Here is a 17,915-nt window from a genome sequence, read left to right as displayed (position 1 = left end):
AACGTGTAGTGATTCCAGGGCCAGTATAGAACTAAGCGAGTCAGTATAAATAGTGCAGTTGGAGTACTGCTCAGTTGCGATATGATCCAGGGCAAGAGATATGGCATACAGATCAGCAGTGAACACAGAAGCTGTAGAGGGGGATTCTGCGTGCAACTACTGAACCACAGCAAACCATAGCAGAGCCCACTGAATTACCTGATTTGGAACCATCTGTATAAATGGGAACTGAATGATTGTTCGAAAGATGTTCATTAAATAAAAGATGATACTTCCAATCTGGAGTATCTGCCTTTTTTAGATGACTGAAAGAAAGGTCACATTTGGGGGCTGTAATAAGCCATGGTGGGATGGGCTGACCTGTGGAATCTGCAATGTTATCCAATTGCGCCCGCATGCGAAGGCCAAACGGAGCAATGACGGATCGTCTCTTTTGAAAAAGTACGGCCCACCGAGGAAGGAAAACACATCCCCAAGTGTGATGCTTTGTTAAGGAACGAAGTTTCGAAGTACATTGTAAAGATAGTTGCAAACGGCGAAGGTGCAGAGAAGGTTCATGAGATTCAACGTATAAGCTTTGAACTGGAGAGGTACGGAAAGCCCCAGTGCAGAGTCGAAGTCCTTGGTGATGAATGGGATCCAGCATCTTTAAGGCCGAGGGTCTTGCAGAGCCATAGACCATTGATCCATAGTTGAGTTTTGATCGAATAAGAGCACGATTTACCTTTAACATCGAACATCGATCTGCTCCCCAACTGGTAGAAGAGAGGACATGGAGGATGTTCAGTGCTCTTGTGCATTTGACCCGAAGCTGCTTTAAGTGTGGTATAAAGGTCAGTTTACGATCAGAGATAAGCCCCAAGAACTTGGTCTCCGGGACCACTGGCAGCAAAACTTCACAGATATGAAGTTCAAAATCAGGGTGGATACCCCGTTGACGGCAAAAGTGCATGCATACAGTTTTAGAGAGAGAGAAATTAAAGCCGTTCGCCATAGTCCACTTCAGTACACGATTGAGGGCAGTTTGTAGTTGCCGCTCAATATATCTCATGTTCAATGACTGAGATGAGATGTGAAAGTCATCAACATACAGCCCATTCGCAATAGTGTGAGGGAGTTGTTCAGTGATGGCGTTTATCTTTATACTGAAAAGTGTGACACTCAAAACACAGCCTTGAGGAACTCCAAGTTCCTGTACAAAAGAATGGGAAAGTGTCAAACCCACACGAACTTGGAATCTCCTGTCCATTAAAAAATTTTTAATAAACATGGGTAAATGGCCACGTAACCCATGTGCATGGAGGTCTCGCAAAACACCATACCTCCATGTTGTGTCGTAAGCCTTATCAATGTCAAAGAATATTGATACAAGATGTTGGCGTTTAAGAAAGGCTTCTCTGATAGATGTTTCAAGACGAATTAGGTGGTCTGTGGTGGAGTGCCGTCGTCGGAACCCACACTGGGTGAACGAGAGTAGGTTGTTTGATTCAAGGAACCAAACAAGACAAGTATTAACCATCCTTTCTAAGGTCTTACAGAGACAGCTCGTCAAAACAATTGGACGGTAGTTTTAAGGAATCTTGGGATCTTTCCCTGGCTTAGAGAAAGGTAAAATAATAGCCTGGTGCCAGGCATCAGGAAAAACATTCTCCTGCCAGATCCGGTTAAAGACAATCAGAAGGACATCAAGAGAAGCAGGAGATAGATGGTGCAGCATGTCATAATGAACATCATCAGGTCCAACAGATGTACTGGCAGACCGATGAAGGGCCATTTCAGTTCCACCAGTGTAAAGGGCCAATTATAGTCAAAGAAACAGTCAGTTCGAAAGGAAAGAGGTGAACGCTCTGCCCAAGTCTTTATGGTCAAGAAGGTGAAGGAACAAGCAGAAGTGCTAGATAGCCGGCCAAAGCTTTCACCTGGAGTATCATCAATGCTCCGGACATAAGCCACCTCCCGACCATCAGAGAGTAAGATCGAGAGGGGGACAGAATTATAGTGCCATTAACCTTTCGAATCCTGTCCCATATGATCTTGGAACTGGTGGTAGAAGATATGCTAGTTGTGAACTTAATCCAAGATTCCTTCTGGCTTTGTCGTCTTACCCACCTAGCATGTGGACGGGCCCGTTGGAAAGCGACACGGTTTGAAAGTGTGGGATATCTACAAAAAGTATCCCAGGCCCGTTTTTGAGCCTTCTGTGCTAAGTGGCAAGCAGGATTCCACCACGGACGAGGATATCGTGGAAAACGTGTCGAGGGTTTAGGAATACACTGAGCAGCTGCTTGTATAATACAGCCAGTTACCGCTACTACACAGTCGTCTATTGATGGCTAATTTACGATGGCAGGATCAAGTTCTGTGAGAGCAGTGAAAGTGGACCAGTCTGCCTAATCCAGCTTCCACCAGGGCACGCAGGTAGGGTGGCATCAACCATGGCCAGTCTCTCTCAAAAGGATAGGAAAATGACCACTGCCTAGTGGATTACTGTCTTCCCTCCATGAAAAATGGGAGAATACTGAAGGGGAGCAAACCGAGAGATCAATAGCAGTAAAGGACTGACTAGGTGCATGAAAATAAGTGGAAGAATCAGTATTGAAAAGAGAAAGATTGTGATCAGAGAGCATACGCTCTACAGATCGACCCCTCCCATCAATAACAGAGCTTCCCCAGAGTGGATGATGTCCATTAAAATCCCCCAGGATTAGAAATGGAGACGGCAACTGTTCAATGAGAGCATCAAGGTCTGATTGCTCATTTGTCTCTCCAGGGGACAGGTAGAGAGAACAAACAGTGATGGTATGACCCAAGGAAACACGAATGACTACGGCCTCTAAGGGTGTGTTGAGTGACAAAGACAGGGTGGGCACATGCTAATCAACCAATAGTGCCACCCCTCCATGTACTTCGTCCATCACACAGCCTGTCATTTCTGTACAGAGAAAACTGCCGAATGGAGATTGTATCAGCAGGTTTGAGAAATGTTTTTTGCTGGGAAAGACAAACAGGATGATAGGAAGCAATCAGTGTTTTGATATCATCCAGATTAGAACGTAAACCTTGACAGTTCCATTGTATCAAGGTGGCCATTTTTAAGAACGGGTAGGTGAAGTGGCTGGAGAATCCTTCGGTTTACAACCACGTCTTTTTTCCTTACTGTCCTTCGTCGGAGTAGGACAATCAACCTCTATGGATCCTGTCCTGGGTCGATGGGGCAGGTCTTTGTCATTGAAAGGGGATTCCAGTGACTGAGGACGTGAACAAGTGATTGTTTTGCCTCTTGGGGTGGGAGAAAAAGATGTATCAGAAGTAATGCCTGTATTTGAAACAAAAGGACGTGGATCTTGAGGTTTGTTGGAACGTGTGGGAGGAACAGAGATGGGTGTGGAAGTCGATTCATCAACCTTTTTAACCACTGAGGTCAAAAGGCTTTTCAGTTGTTTTGAACACGATTCTCTTGGAGGCACAGAGAGATCTGTCTGCACTCCCACTGTAGTTGTGGAATGAAGTGCAGCAGCATATGTCCAAGATGGAGTGGTGGACAGCAATTTCCTAGCCTCAGGATAACTAATGTTATGTATCGTTTTCAAACGCTGAACCTCTTTTTCCTCCAACCATTTTGGGCAAGAACAAAAGTAAGAGGGTTGAGAACCATTGCAGTTGATGCAATGTGGGTCCATGTCACATTCATATCCATCGTCGTCCTTACCCCCACAACGAGCACATGTCAGGGAACCATGACATGATGTCTTTGAGTGGCCGAATCTCTGACATTGGAAACATCGGAGAGGGTTTGGAATGTATGGCCGAACCCTGCAAATGAGATAACCTGCCTTGATGGTGGCAGGTGCACGTGATGAAGTAAATATTAAAACGAGGGTATTTGTTGGCAGTGTAACTCCATCTTTGCGAGTGGAGATGCGCCTCACTGCAGAAACTCCTTGAGTGGAGAGACCAGCGAGAATCTCTGACTGGGACGTTCTTCAAATCCTCTAAACAATAACTCCTTGTGATGAATTTAAAGTAGCATGAGGTGTAACCTCAATAGGTATATCCCCAATTGCCTTTGAATTCAAGAGGAGTTCACTGTGTTGGGACGTGGATGTTTCAACCAATATGTCTCCAGATCGAAGCTTCTTTACTGACTTTGGAGAGCCAGCAAGTCCCTCTAGTCCATTCTGAATAAAAAAAGGGGGACAATTGCCCTAAAGGTTTTTCCGAAAGAGAATGTAATATAAGAAAATGGGTAACGTGTGTTACAGATGTTGAAGATTGCTGCTCAGAGTCTTCAAGACGTGGTCGCTTACCCAGTGACTGTTTTTTCACAATTTTTATTAATTTTTTTAAAGGAGGATCCATGGGAAAAAGGAAATATTTCGGTACCCACTGACCCCACCCACCATGGAGCCCTACAAGGGGACGCACTACAAAGTCATGCAAGGACAATGCAGCAACGCCAGGGTTTCGTGAGCACTATACCCAAACACCAGCATCTGGCACAATGTCCACAGCACCCGCTGAGAACTTCCAACACTGGTACTTGGTTGACTCTAGCCCAAGTGGACCAGCCGATTGACCCAAGGGGGGCCACCCAAAGGCCGCCCATCTACAGGAATTCAAAGCCAAAGTGGTGTGTGCGGGTTGGACCCCTCAACCACCAGGATCCTCTCCTCCCCTTCACAGGTCGCCACGCACGGCAAACACGTGGGTGGATGTTTAGATCCCAGAGAAGGTAACCAGACAGAACAGAACCTTCCCTGGGAGGTCCCCTAACCACGAACAGGAATCCACACCGAGGGGTTATACAATAGGATTTATTCATGAATATTAATGTGTGTTTCACAATTAAGTTACACAGCATGATGTTATGTGCAGTAACTGGTGTGTTGCACAATATGACTATTAAATGCACTATTGATGCATAATATTGTTTTCACACAGCCAGTTATTTTACAGTATTTTAACAAAGTCAGATTTGAAGTCCACAAAAAGGGCAAAATTAGAAAATCAACACTTTCTTAATTAAATGTATAACTATTTAAAACAAAAATAATTTGAATACACTAAATTACTGTTGGCAGCTTGTGGAAACAAACTAAAAATATTCTATAATTAAGACTCCATATTCTACCATGAAAATATTTCCAGTGAAATGACCATCTGAAAGTAACATGAAAGAAAACGTTTTCTTCAAGTATACTTTGAAACTGTTAAACTTCAGTAAGCATATTGAACACTTTGCTTTGCAGTAAGTATGCAATAAAACAAGCTCCTTAAAGAGAATACCAACTGTTTCTTATTACTTACAATACTATAATATTTATAACCAGAAAGATCAATCCCATATCTCACAAACAGAATCACTTTTGTTTTTATCCTATACAATGAATAATGCATTTGATAACCTAATAATGTAATACAACATACATTATATCATGGAATGAATCAGTTGAAAAATGAAAATATAAAATATTTATCACAATATAATTAAATGTTTAATTTCTTTCACTAATATTTTATCCCTATATTATAAACCACTATAAAATATAACATACATACCTTAATACATATGATTTATAAACTTTACTTTTTTTTCTAAATGTAGAAATACTTAAAACATTTCACCAGGTTAATTTGAGATCAATAGGTGAAGTACATGAAATGAAGATCTCTTGATTATACAAAGTTGATCCAAAAATACCTTAAAATATCATGTTTAGTCTGGAGTTTACTGAGCAATAAATAAATTATAGATATTTTATTTCACAGGTATTGCCCAGAAATACAGATACTCTATTAACAGGAAAGGTCATATTCATATACTAAGTATCATCTTAAAGTTTTAATTAATAAATAAACAACACATCCAGATGCCCTACCTCTGGAGGAATTACAGGAGGTTCAGTAATGGGAGACAGTATAGGAGAGAAATCTGCACATTTCTCTTCCTTTGACTGTCCTTCCACTTTCAAATGTGAATGTTCATTATCACTTTGCAAGCTATATCCAAAGGTTTCTTCCAGAGGCATGATTTTAGTGTTCTTCAGCATAACAACAACATCTGAAAATCAAATGTGCAAGATATGAGTAAAATCTCCTAACATGTACAACAATAAAAATGTTCAAACAAAACCCTCCCACTTTTGGAAGGTAATTTCTCAGGACCAGAAGATTTGAGTGCTGAAACTTTTGGATTATTTTGGACTTTTATAATAATTTAGTAGTGAAATATACTGTTTAACTGTTTACAAATAGATGAAATGAAACTTCATACAGATGTCAAACCTAGATACTAAATTTTAGGAAAGTAACCCTGTTTTTATAATGATTTTAAATAATTAATAATATACATTAACATTTAACTATTAGATTAATGTTAGCTCAAATATAATACAAGTAGACTAGATTCACAATAAGGTGTGAGAACCAGTCTTCTAACTCATACTTTAACACCAAACATCTGTAAGCTGCAAGATAACATTATACTGCATAATTTACTTGAAACCAACAGGAAAACTCTACAAAATATTTTAACTCTTTCTCAAGAAGATAAAACAGAAATATTATTTTAATAATTTATAAAAAGGAACTTCACCTCTGGAAGAGACTTTACAAAACACAAAGCTTAGAAAACGTCATGTAAACACATGTAATAACAGAAACTTAATTTATTCAGTTCCATCATTCTCAGTGTAACATCTTATATGTCATACCCGACTGCCTCGGGGAAAATTAAGAACATGATACTTGACAACTTCTATAACATACTATGTTTTGTCTGACCATCTTTTACACATACAGTACATCTCACTTTCTATTGGACATGTATAGTATATCTGACTAACTGTGGGGCATACACAGTATGATATACCTGACATTCTGTGGAGCGTATACATGTTATATATATATATATATTGCTTTCTATAAGACATATACAATATGCTATATCTATTACCTCTAGACATATATTGTATGCTATGCCTGACTGCTGCTGTAGGTATACAGAATGCTGTGCCTATCACTTACGGACATGTACAATATGCTTTATGATATGTTCTATGCAACATGTACAGTATGTTGTAATTAATTGTAGTTTATTTTGTTTGAATTTCAAGCAGATTGCCTTCATCAGGCACTAAAGGCCACAAATAATATGTCGTATAAAATAAAACTAGAAAAAAGTTTTCATTCAGACATGTTAATTTATTCATTATTATCCAAGTTTTTCTACTCATGTCTTGCAGAGCAATGCTCATTCAGGAATTCTTGCATACAGATATTTCACAAGATCCAAAATAAATACATTACCAATCATGACTACACAACTTATAGTTATCGAAGCAAAACAAACATGTATTCAAGTATATACAGGTATGACTGAGATAACAAAAACAGGAAAAATGGTATGTTTTCTTAGCAAACTACTCCTTCCCAATAGAAGCAACAGCTTCCAGATTTAAGTTGTTTTTCTTCATATTTACTTTGTTTGAAAAAAGGTAAATGGTGCATCAAAAAAAAAATACAAATAAAGAATTGGTTCTTGACTCACTGCTGACTGTATTAAACAGATATAAGGTTAATGCATAAATTGATAAGCCTGAGGCATATCAGCACACGAATAAAACATCACTGTCAACCCCAACTTTATGCAAATAGCATGCTCTTTGAAGATGGGACCGAAAATGTGGATCCTGTCCAAACCTCTTGGTGACTATGACTAATATAATGATTAAATAGATTCTTCAACATGAATTACTAGTCTTGCTTATTGATTTGCCATAAGTTCCATTTACATAAAAACTGTAAAAAGTAATATTACAGTTGTACTGTGTATTCACTGGAATAAACATGAAAGTTAGGAACAGTGATAGTCAAACAAATGTTCATTAGTGGAGTTTTCAAGGAGTACAGATTTTTATTAAAAGAAAAAAAAAACAACCTAGAATTACATGTTCTACAAGTCACCACCAGATTTCAATGATAAAAAGTTGTTGGTTTAACTAAACTAAGAAACATTATATGAGTAGATGTGAACAATCACAATATAAAAAACAAATCTCAGGCACTTTAAAATAGATAGATAATTTGGTACACTGAAATATAGAAGAAGGGCTAAAAGGTGAGATTATAATGTGCGTGAAATACCATAAATCAAGTTAAAATAATTTACTGTGTGTGTTATCTTAGTACTGTTGGTTACAGAATAAGATTGCAGCCAAAATTAATATTTTGGCTAGTTACTAACTTAAATGTGTATTTTAGCAATGCAAGAAATATGAAGTTACTTCTAACATTTTACAGTCTAAGTAATGTTTCGACTAGTAACCAACTTATGTACAAGTTATGTGGAAGTTGTTACACTAACCAAGAACACCCTTTTGAAAAAATTCCAATGCTATGTATTAAAATAAATAAAAAGATGATAAAAATGTATCAAACACATTTACAAATGTTGCAGCTCTGGTTCTTGGGTGCTAAAGTAACACAACAGTAAAACAGTATACACAACTTGACGACTGAAAACACAGAGAAGTCTTTGAGAAAGTAGTTGTAATACTAACATGGAGTAAGTGTGTGTTATCAGTCACATACTGACAATAAAACTCTAATAGACATCTTATGTAACACACAAAAACAACTGTTGTTTAAAATTTTTATCCAATTAAAAATATGGTAGTGCAAGGTAAACATTTAAGACTTAAACACTAATCCTTAACATTTAATGTGGGACTAGATATCTCTTTGTGGAATCTATCAAATCACTCACTTGATATGCAGCCTTTGAAGTTGAAATAGTCTCCAAATCGTGGGTCATTTGGTATTCCCACACTTCCAATAACTATCAAGTCTGATGTGAGGGGTTTTTCTCCAACAATAGAGCTGCCCCCTATATCTCGAAACAACGTAACTACTTCTCTTCTGTCAACCTAAAGAAAAAATTCTTAACTGTTCTTGTGAAGCTAGCCTAATTTTGTAAAACTTCTTCAAAAATTAGTTTTTAATAATTTTCTTCTACCATGAAGTACAAACATTTATCAGAATAAAATGCACAAGAAGCAAGTAAAAAATAACAAATGTATATTGGGCAAAATTACATTTCAGAACTCAACAGAAACTCTTCTTGTCAATAAAGTCAAGTACAAACAATCCCTCAAAAAAAATTTAATTTATAAGTTTGAGTACATTGTATTAAAAAAAAACCAAAAAACTTATGAATGTACAAGTTAGCAAATTACATGACAACCACAGCATATACAAAGTTGTAGTAGAAAGAAATGTTTCAGAAATACATTTTAAAACTTCTTGTATTGTGTCAGTAATATGATACTAAAAAATTTACTGCTTTTGGAAAGTGTAACAGTCCTCTTTGTTGCAAAATATTCATACACTCAACTTATAAGGACATGTTCATTTGAAATTTACATGGGGATATCCCTTATACTTAAAGCACACTGGAAGAAAAAACAAACTGTGATTAGCATTGGGTACCAGGATCATCCAGAAACAGACCTACAACAAGTATACCCCAATCAGGATAACTTAAGCATGATATATTTTAACAACTGATAGTCCATTAAAATGTAGGTTAGTGGTAAAATCCACTTACCTATACCGAAAATAACATTATGCAACGTAATTAAGAAAAGTCTTCATTAGGAAAAGCAACACAAATTGTATGTATACAAGTTGCTTCCACTATATATCAATTCAATAGTTGCATACATCAAGCAGGTTAAGAATAAAATGGATAAACATGCTATATTATGCTAAGTAATACCAGTCAAGTAGTCAGATGCAATATCTCTGTAGTTCTTTATGATCAGACTGTTGAAATGACTGCTGGAAAACACATTATTCTCATGTACTAGACAAAAAATGGAAAGCTGGAGAAATGGAGAGTATGCTCTGAGCATGACAGTTTAAAAAATAGAGCATTTTGCAACACAAACTATGCTACAGTGTTATTAACAAGATGCAGTCATCTGAGAGAGCACGACCAGATCTGATAGCATGGACTATAATAGCATGGGAAGTTTCTGGAATTATTTTATTGTAATGTACTCAACATCAGCAGAATAAAAGCACAACACTAGACTAATAAATACAGGTACAAGTCAGCAAGAATTCACATTCATACAAAATAAAGAAACACAAGGAAGAAGCTTTACTATTAAGAGTTCATACAATACACTATCTTACCATTATTTTAGTATTTGTTCCTTTTCGCTGATAATAAACTGAATGTCGATATCCATCATTAAAATTTTCCTTCTTAACTGTTGTGCTGAGGACTATTAAAAAAAGAAGGAAAAAGATCATCCTGTGACCTTTCCCAGTGTGATATGCTGACAACATACAAACATCAATTAACGTTACAACTTCAAGTCTGGTGTTATTAATACCTGAAAAACAATACTACTGGTTGTGTAAAACTGTTTAAAAGTGAACTAACAATTACAGAAAATACCCAATTGAAACTAAAAATATCCACCATTAGAAAATTAAGTAACTTGAAACAAGTTATTCCCATTCTTCATTATAAAACAAATACACATCACCTTAAACTTGTAGACAACAGAGGGTCAAAGTGTGTATGTCAACAGTTTCATAGTTTCTTTCAAAAGCAGATTAATCTACTTTATTACAAATATTTTTTTGTTTTATCAAATTCAGCATCAAAACATAAGTTTATAATTCAAATATTTATGTTACCCAAGTTTTAATTTCTTAATTTCAAAAATAAATATTTAAAATTCTCAATCTTCACCTCTGAATGACATGATTAGGTGATACTCTAACTTCTTTTATAAATATTTTCTCCTCTTTATAAGATTTTCAGATTGTGCAACCTATCAGGTCATTCCATAAGTAATGTCCGAAAATTTAATACAGAAAGTGCATCCTAATTTGTCTTTGTAGAAGGCTTTAATGACTAAAATATGTAGTAGGACATGTATCAAAATGTTCAGACAAAAAAAAAAAACACTAATCCACCTCCACTTTTTCAAATCATTAATCAAATAAACCCTTATGAAGATGGATGTGTCCGAGGAGCACATTAGGAATGCTTTACGAGTTTAAAAAAGGCAGAAACTACACGAAACATTCAAGGTGTTTATGGCATGTAGTCTCTCAAGGAAAAAAAATGTCAAAGGTGGCATCAAAGTTCAGCTCAAGTGACTACAGCTTAAGTAATGTGCCACATTCAGGTTGTCCTGTTGAGTTTAATGATGACTTGCTGCTGGCTGCACTTGATGAAGATTGTGCTCTAACAGTTGAAGAACTAGCACAGAAGGTTAATTCAACCCATTCAACAGTTCACCATCATCTGCAACAGCTTGGAAAGGTGTCAAAACATGGAAAATAGGTCCCCCATGATTTGACAGAAGCCAACCTTAGACCAAGAGTGGACATTTGCACTTCTTTGCATTCTCGTGAAAGTAACTAACCTGTTTTGGACAGGTTAGTGACTGAAGATGAAAAATGGATATTTTATAAAAATGGTAAGCACTACACACAATGCCTCAGTGCAAGTAAACTGGCTAAAGCACAGCCTAAAATGGACCTCTACCCTAGGAAAGTAGTGTTAAGCATTTGATGAGATATTGTTGGTGTGATCCACTTCGAGTTGCTGCCACTTAATGTAACAATTACATCATACTTCTATTGTCAACAGTTAGAGCACCAGAATGTTGCACTGAAAGAAAAGAGGCCTGCTTTCATCAATTGTAAAGGTGTTGTGTTACACGTGGATAATGCACAGCTCCATACAGCAAGGATCACATCTTCAAAGATTGAAGAGCTAGACTAGGAAAAACTTTCAAATCCTACTAATTCTCCAGACCTTGACCCATTTGATTATCACCTATTCCAAAGTTTGCAGAATTATCTTAATGGAAAAAAGAGCTTGGAACACATGAAGATATCAAAACTACACTTTGTGCTTGTTTGTAGTTAAGCACAAAGCTATACAATGATTGTTCATGTCATACCCACCATGAGTATCAAAACCAGTTTCTAATGTCATATGTCCCCAGCCTTGCCACTTGGAAGTTATTATACAAAATATACTCACAAGCAAGTTGAAGTAATACATAATGATAACTATATTTTAACTTAAAAATTTTGTTTTCAGAATGTATGAAAATCTTTTTTTTTCTTGCAATTTGAATCAATAAAATAACCTGTCTTCATTCAAAATAATATAAAACTATTTTATAAATTTATTGCATTTCCTTCTACTTGCCCTTACATTTTAAATGCTTATTTCTAGTCTTAGCAGATTTTTTTTTATCTCAGTGCATATACATTCTGTTCTACATCTTTAAAAATTGTGTAGCATCAAAATCCCATGGTATCTTGCACTTACCAACTGAAGTCATTCTGATTCTAAAATGTGTAAAACTTTTTTAGCTTTTTATTCATTAATGTTTCATTATCTTTTCTTTTCATGCCAGAATCTGACTTTTTTTTTCCCAGTGGGTGTTTCACCTCACAAAATAGCTAGAGACATTCTGAGTCAAGAAAAATCCCAGTATCACTACTGACATAAAAGTTTAATTTGACTGCATGCTTAAAGTTAGTTTTATCTGTAAATTGAGTAAATACAATGTATGATTGTACCACTATGGTGCATACCTTGCATAATCGATTACCTCCTGTGAAAGATAATCAAAAAGATATCTTTTCCAATCACCTTTAATACCCTCCTGTGATCTACTGATTGTGATAATAATTAATCGAGTTATATCCATACAATTTACAGCCAACTTTTTTGTTCTGATAAACTTCCAGTAACACCTGGTACATGTAAATGGAACTCGCATACCTTAGTGTAAAGATCAGATCAAGTGTGTTAATTAGCTTATGTCTACACCATACAAACCAAATTTGGAAAATATGGGTAAGTATGCAGTTTCTTAATTATTTGATTGATATCACTAGATGTGTGACAATACTGCCTTCGGTATGATAATTAAACAATTGAACTGAAAAATGAAAGTGAGTCAAATTTCAGAACAGAGAAAAGTAAAAAGCAAACAAAAATTTGAAAGCTAAGTGTAGATACATTTTGTTTGGTCACATGATTCCATTTCAAAAGTAGGTTAAAGCAGATGCAAAACTGTCAGAAGCCTGAAACTGTTTCAAGTAAACAATTGAAACTTTTATAATCTGCATTCATTCAAGAAAAAAAAAGGGGTATTTTTCATTTTATTTCATATTCTTTTAACTTTCACAACAAATTATTTTGCTACAGTTCATGTTAGAGTACAAAAACAATACAAGTAAAAAATTGAGAATTTAAATATCTGCAGGGATCATAAAAAAATGTAAGGAAACAAGACTGGATATACTGCAGACATTATCTATTCAAACTCCACCAAACAAAATTCTAGGTAACAACCCAGAGTCAAAATAAAAATTTGTGTTTCATTAAATAATCTCTACAGTATGTACAGTCCATTTCCTTTGTTGTTGTTGTTTTAATGATCACCATTTGAAGGTTAATAAATGAAATTTTTATTTATTTTGTTTGCTGATTTTTTTTCTACTCAGTAGTGGACAAAGGATTACTTGATACAGTAGCTAACTTTATTCACAATGGTATAAAGAACACAGCTAGTAGCCAGCTGCAGGATTACTAGCACTTTTTGGTAACAAAAATATAGGAATACAGGGTCTGTGAAAACTATGGGTCCATGAAAATTTCCCTTAAAAGTTCATCTTTGGTTTAACTTATACAGCTGGTTGGGCCTATGAACAGAAGGCATTTTGGCTCTAAGATCATCTTGATCCTGCACTGTATATGTTTAAAACAACAACAAAAGCAACAGTATATCTGGCATTCACAAAATGAAATGGCTTGCACCACCCCTTACATCCATCACGTCCCAGCCTTTTACTACAAATCAAATGGGTCGAAATAATTTTATAATATAAAAAGACTTGCACATTTCAACTTTGATAAAACAAATTTTCAATTTTTTTTCTTTAAATTCAACACTTGGTTCAACAGCAAACACAAGTTCTGTCTGCTTACTACTATTAATTTTGCTTTTATGGGTTTTAGTATTTGTGCACTAAAATAAAGATGTATTTTCAATCTTATTCACAGTCAACTGTCAACAAAGGCTATTGTATGCAATATATTAATCCTTGGTGGACTTGAGCCACTCTTTTTCTTTGCATCCAAAACTTCTAATGATTGGATTTTGAAGGTAGTCTAACCCATCTGGCAATTTGATCTACTAACCTACTATTATCTATGAAGCAAATGAAGTTCATATGCTATCTGGAAATGAAAAGCAAAATTAATACTCTCATATTCCATACTATATATTCCTTTAGTATGAAATATATTCCATAAAGAAGTTTCAGATGTAACATTTGCCAATTGTCAGTTAAAGGCTTCTACTTGTACTTAATAGTACAAATACATACTATGTAGATTCTTCTGCAAAGGTGTTTGAGTTGTTGGCAATAAATTCGAAAATAAATGAACATGCACTCCACTTGTTTTCAAAATGATATATACATATTCAGAACTAGTTTTAAAAAAGTACAACAAATTCTTTGTGTTATACAGAACACAGAGATATATAAAAAACATATGATTATCTTCTTCTCATCAAAAATCCACTTTGACCTATTCAGTTATTTTATAATTTCAGTCGACAAGACAAACTACCTTTCCCCTATTTCTATTGCAACAATTTTCTGTATATCATTCACTCAAAACTGTGAAATGAATTACTACAGTAGTATACTGCATTTCTAGTATTTGTTTTGTCTTTCGTCAAAACATCCTCTATTCCTTTTCCAAAAAGCACTTTAGAAAAATTCTTTGATGGAATAAATTGTTCTTATCTTCTTTTTTGTTTGTTATGCATACATTCAAACTAGTTTATATTATATATATATATATATATATCATTATATATTATTTTGAAAACAAGTGATGATTGTGCTGTTTGTTCATTTTTGAATTTATCACCAACAAGCCACAGAAACCTACTGCAGAAGAATCCTAAACCAAACAACAAAACAATGTATATTTATCAGTGATGTCAAGAAAATCCACTTTTAGAGAAAAATATACATGCAAAAATGGCTCGTTTGGGTTGAGAAATTTGTTTTACTAAATAAAGAAACAAACACAAACAAATGCAAAATTAAAGCCATACTTATACAACAACTCAAGTCCAAAATAAATCAATACAAAGAAACACCTTTATACCTATATTCAAAATAATATAATAAATAATAATAATAAAATAAATAATATAAAATTATGTATTCAAACATCTAAGCACGCCCTCCACATTCCAACACTCAGTTACACAACCTCTTTCCAATATATGGTCAGCTTCTGGTCAGCAGTTACTTCTTTTCTTTGTGAGCCTGACGATGACTGAAGACGTTCAAACGTTGTTCGCTCCTCTACGTAAAATTTTTCTCAACCCAAACGAGCTGTTTTTACACATATAATATATATTTATACTATTAAAAGGTACAAGTAAAAGCCTTTAACAACTGACAAACACAACAGAACCTTTAACATATGATGCTGTCTTGTGATTAAAAAAACACTAAACAATCATAATATATTCATAACAAAATAAACTAATGAATAATATCTACAATCTTATATGACAACATAAACTTCTCTTCAATTTAAATATTTACAGTATTTATTCACTGTCTTCAGTTTATACACAAAGTCTGCTGATACAGTCTGCTCCAACATTTGCAGTCTCTTTGATGGCTTCAATGCAGAATCTGTAGTTCTGAAGGCACAATGCCCACCTCATGATCCATGCACTGTCAGTCTTGCATCTATGAACGTATGCAAGTGGTTGATGGTCTATGTGGATAATGAACTCCTTCCAATGTAGTTAGTTCTTGAACTTTCAAATGGCAAATATGACGATCAGATACTCTTGTTCAATCACAGAGTAGTTCTCCTCACTACTTAACAGCTTTTTACTTATATATGTTACTAGAAACAATCTGTCTTCATGTTCTTGTAAGAATACTGTCCAAATACCAATATCTGAAGCATATGTCTAGAAAATGAATGGTTTATTGAATCTGGCATTATAAGAATTGTAAAACTTTCCAGCATGCTCTTTAATTTGGTCAAGATAGTCAATGATGAAGTAATTTCAGCATAATTTCAAATGAATTTCCTGTAGTATCCTGCAAACTGCAAAAAACATCTGACTTGATGCTTGGTTGTCAAAGCTGGTGTATCTTGTAAGAAAGTTATCTTTTCCTTTCTCATGGCTATCTGCCAATCTCCACTTTATGTACAACAAACTCCAGAACAAAATATCTGATGTAGCACTTCAATAATCTGATGGTGAAGCCTGCTACCCTTACTTGCTGGAACAGGACTCTAAGTCTCTTCAGGCAGTCTTTCCATCTTGCAGCATCATCCTCATCATGCAGTTGACCACTGTTGCTGATTTGACTAATCAAAATGGCATCTGCTTAAATTGGTAACATTCATTTGGGGTCACAAATGCTGTCTTCCCTTTAGACCCTGTTTACATTGGAATATGCCAAACTTAACTGAGATATCGTTGAAAAGAGCCTGGCTCCATCTAATTTTGCCATAATGGCCTATATATTTCCCACAGGTTCAGAGTCAAACTCTGCCACAAGAATCAGCTTCCAGAAGTCCATGCAGGAAAGGTTTGATCTGCATCTCTTCTCCACAATTATAACTGATGAAGAGTAAGCTGCATATGAAGGTTTGATGATTCCATCTTCCAACACAGTCTCAACTTTGACAGGGGTTCACTCTGACAGGATCCCTGATTGTGGTCTCAATCTTGTGTTGCATGATGTCAGTCTTATCCATGAAGATATCTGTTTACTAGCAGAGCATGTTTTGTAACTTTTGTTTTCCTGCTTGCTAGTCACTTCTTCACTGATGTTCACATTTTGTATGTCTCATCTCCTTCTCATAGTCTTAGGTCTAGTAGTTCCTCATCTTCTAAGACAAAGTGACTGTCTTCTAGTTCTGCATCTATGATGGAGACACCTTCAACGTTCATCTTTGTTTCAATAGCTGCATCTTGATCATAACATTCACCTTGTAGTCCCTTCTGTTGAGTATTTCCTGTACTTCAGATGGTCCTTTCCATTGTGAGCTAGTTTTGCTGCCCTCAGACAACCACAAGAAAGATCTCTCCAATATGCTCACTTCTTGCTTAACTTCCAGCCAGGACCACACACTACCATGCTTACATTTTTGGCAAACTACTTATCATTTCTGCCTTTTAAATAATGGAATTTCTTCAATAAATCATGTGAAATTATATGCATAAGCAAATAACTTGTTCAGGTGGTTTCATTTATTAGGGAATAAAGAAAAATGTCCACATTATCTAATGCTGCCTTTGCACACATACAAGTGAAAAATCTGTACAGGCAGAGAACACAGTTTTGTAGATAAAATATTCATCTAATTTTGTCTCTTAGCCTGAGTCAATGTAAATCTTAATACAATGCTTGAATTACAAAATGCCTCACAAAAGTAAGATCAGAAATACAACCAAATCCCTAAATACAGCACATTCATGTCTGAAAAGTTTATATATAACAAGTTTGAAAATTTACTGCTGGCTCAATAGAGAATACAGAAGTTTAGAATCAGGGCAGTAAACATTCAGTTTTCCTTTAATGTTACCAGAATCAATACAACAATAGTAGTATTTTAAATATCAACAAACACAAAATTACAAGTGAGAAGTTCATCATGATTATCTATTTCACAATTTTCACCACAATTCTGTCCTTCACATAGTACTAGTTAAATACAAATATTAATAATTAACCTACTTTTACATTTGACCTTAAAGGTGATATGCAGATAACTATTCAATTTTATTTTAGTGTTTCTAACT

General features: G+C 35.3%; 1 protein-coding gene and 1 long non-coding RNA gene across 11 annotated transcripts in view; both read right to left on the bottom strand.

Moving 5' to 3' along the window:
* axo (axotactin) overlaps positions 1 to 17,915 on the bottom strand; it is a 202,924-nt gene that overhangs the window by 46,664 nt on the left and 138,345 nt on the right. For all 10 annotated transcript variants that reach the window (XM_076473773.1, XM_076473775.1, XM_076473778.1 and 7 more), the window contains 3 exons: positions 10,201 to 10,292; positions 8,768 to 8,927; positions 5,880 to 6,061 (listed from right to left, as the gene is read on the bottom strand). In XM_076473773.1, the coding sequence (XP_076329888.1) occupies positions 5,880 to 6,061; positions 8,768 to 8,927; positions 10,201 to 10,292 (434 nt within the window). The remainder of the gene's footprint in view (positions 1 to 5,879; positions 6,062 to 8,767; positions 8,928 to 10,200; positions 10,293 to 17,915) is intronic.
* On the bottom strand, positions 10,302 to 17,904 carry LOC143235535 (uncharacterized). The gene is made up of 2 exons (XR_013019270.1): positions 11,516 to 17,904; positions 10,302 to 10,995 (listed from the first exon to the last, which is right to left on the bottom strand). It is a non-coding gene; the product is annotated as an uncharacterized LOC143235535 (long non-coding RNA).

The sequence above is a fragment of the Tachypleus tridentatus genome, chromosome 12 (genome assembly GCF_004210375.1).
Source record: "Tachypleus tridentatus isolate NWPU-2018 chromosome 12, ASM421037v1, whole genome shotgun sequence".
Taxonomy (NCBI): domain Eukaryota; kingdom Metazoa; phylum Arthropoda; class Merostomata; order Xiphosura; family Limulidae; genus Tachypleus; species Tachypleus tridentatus.
The sequence above is the reverse complement of the archived record's forward strand: the minus strand, read 5'-3'. Positions and strand labels throughout refer to the sequence as shown.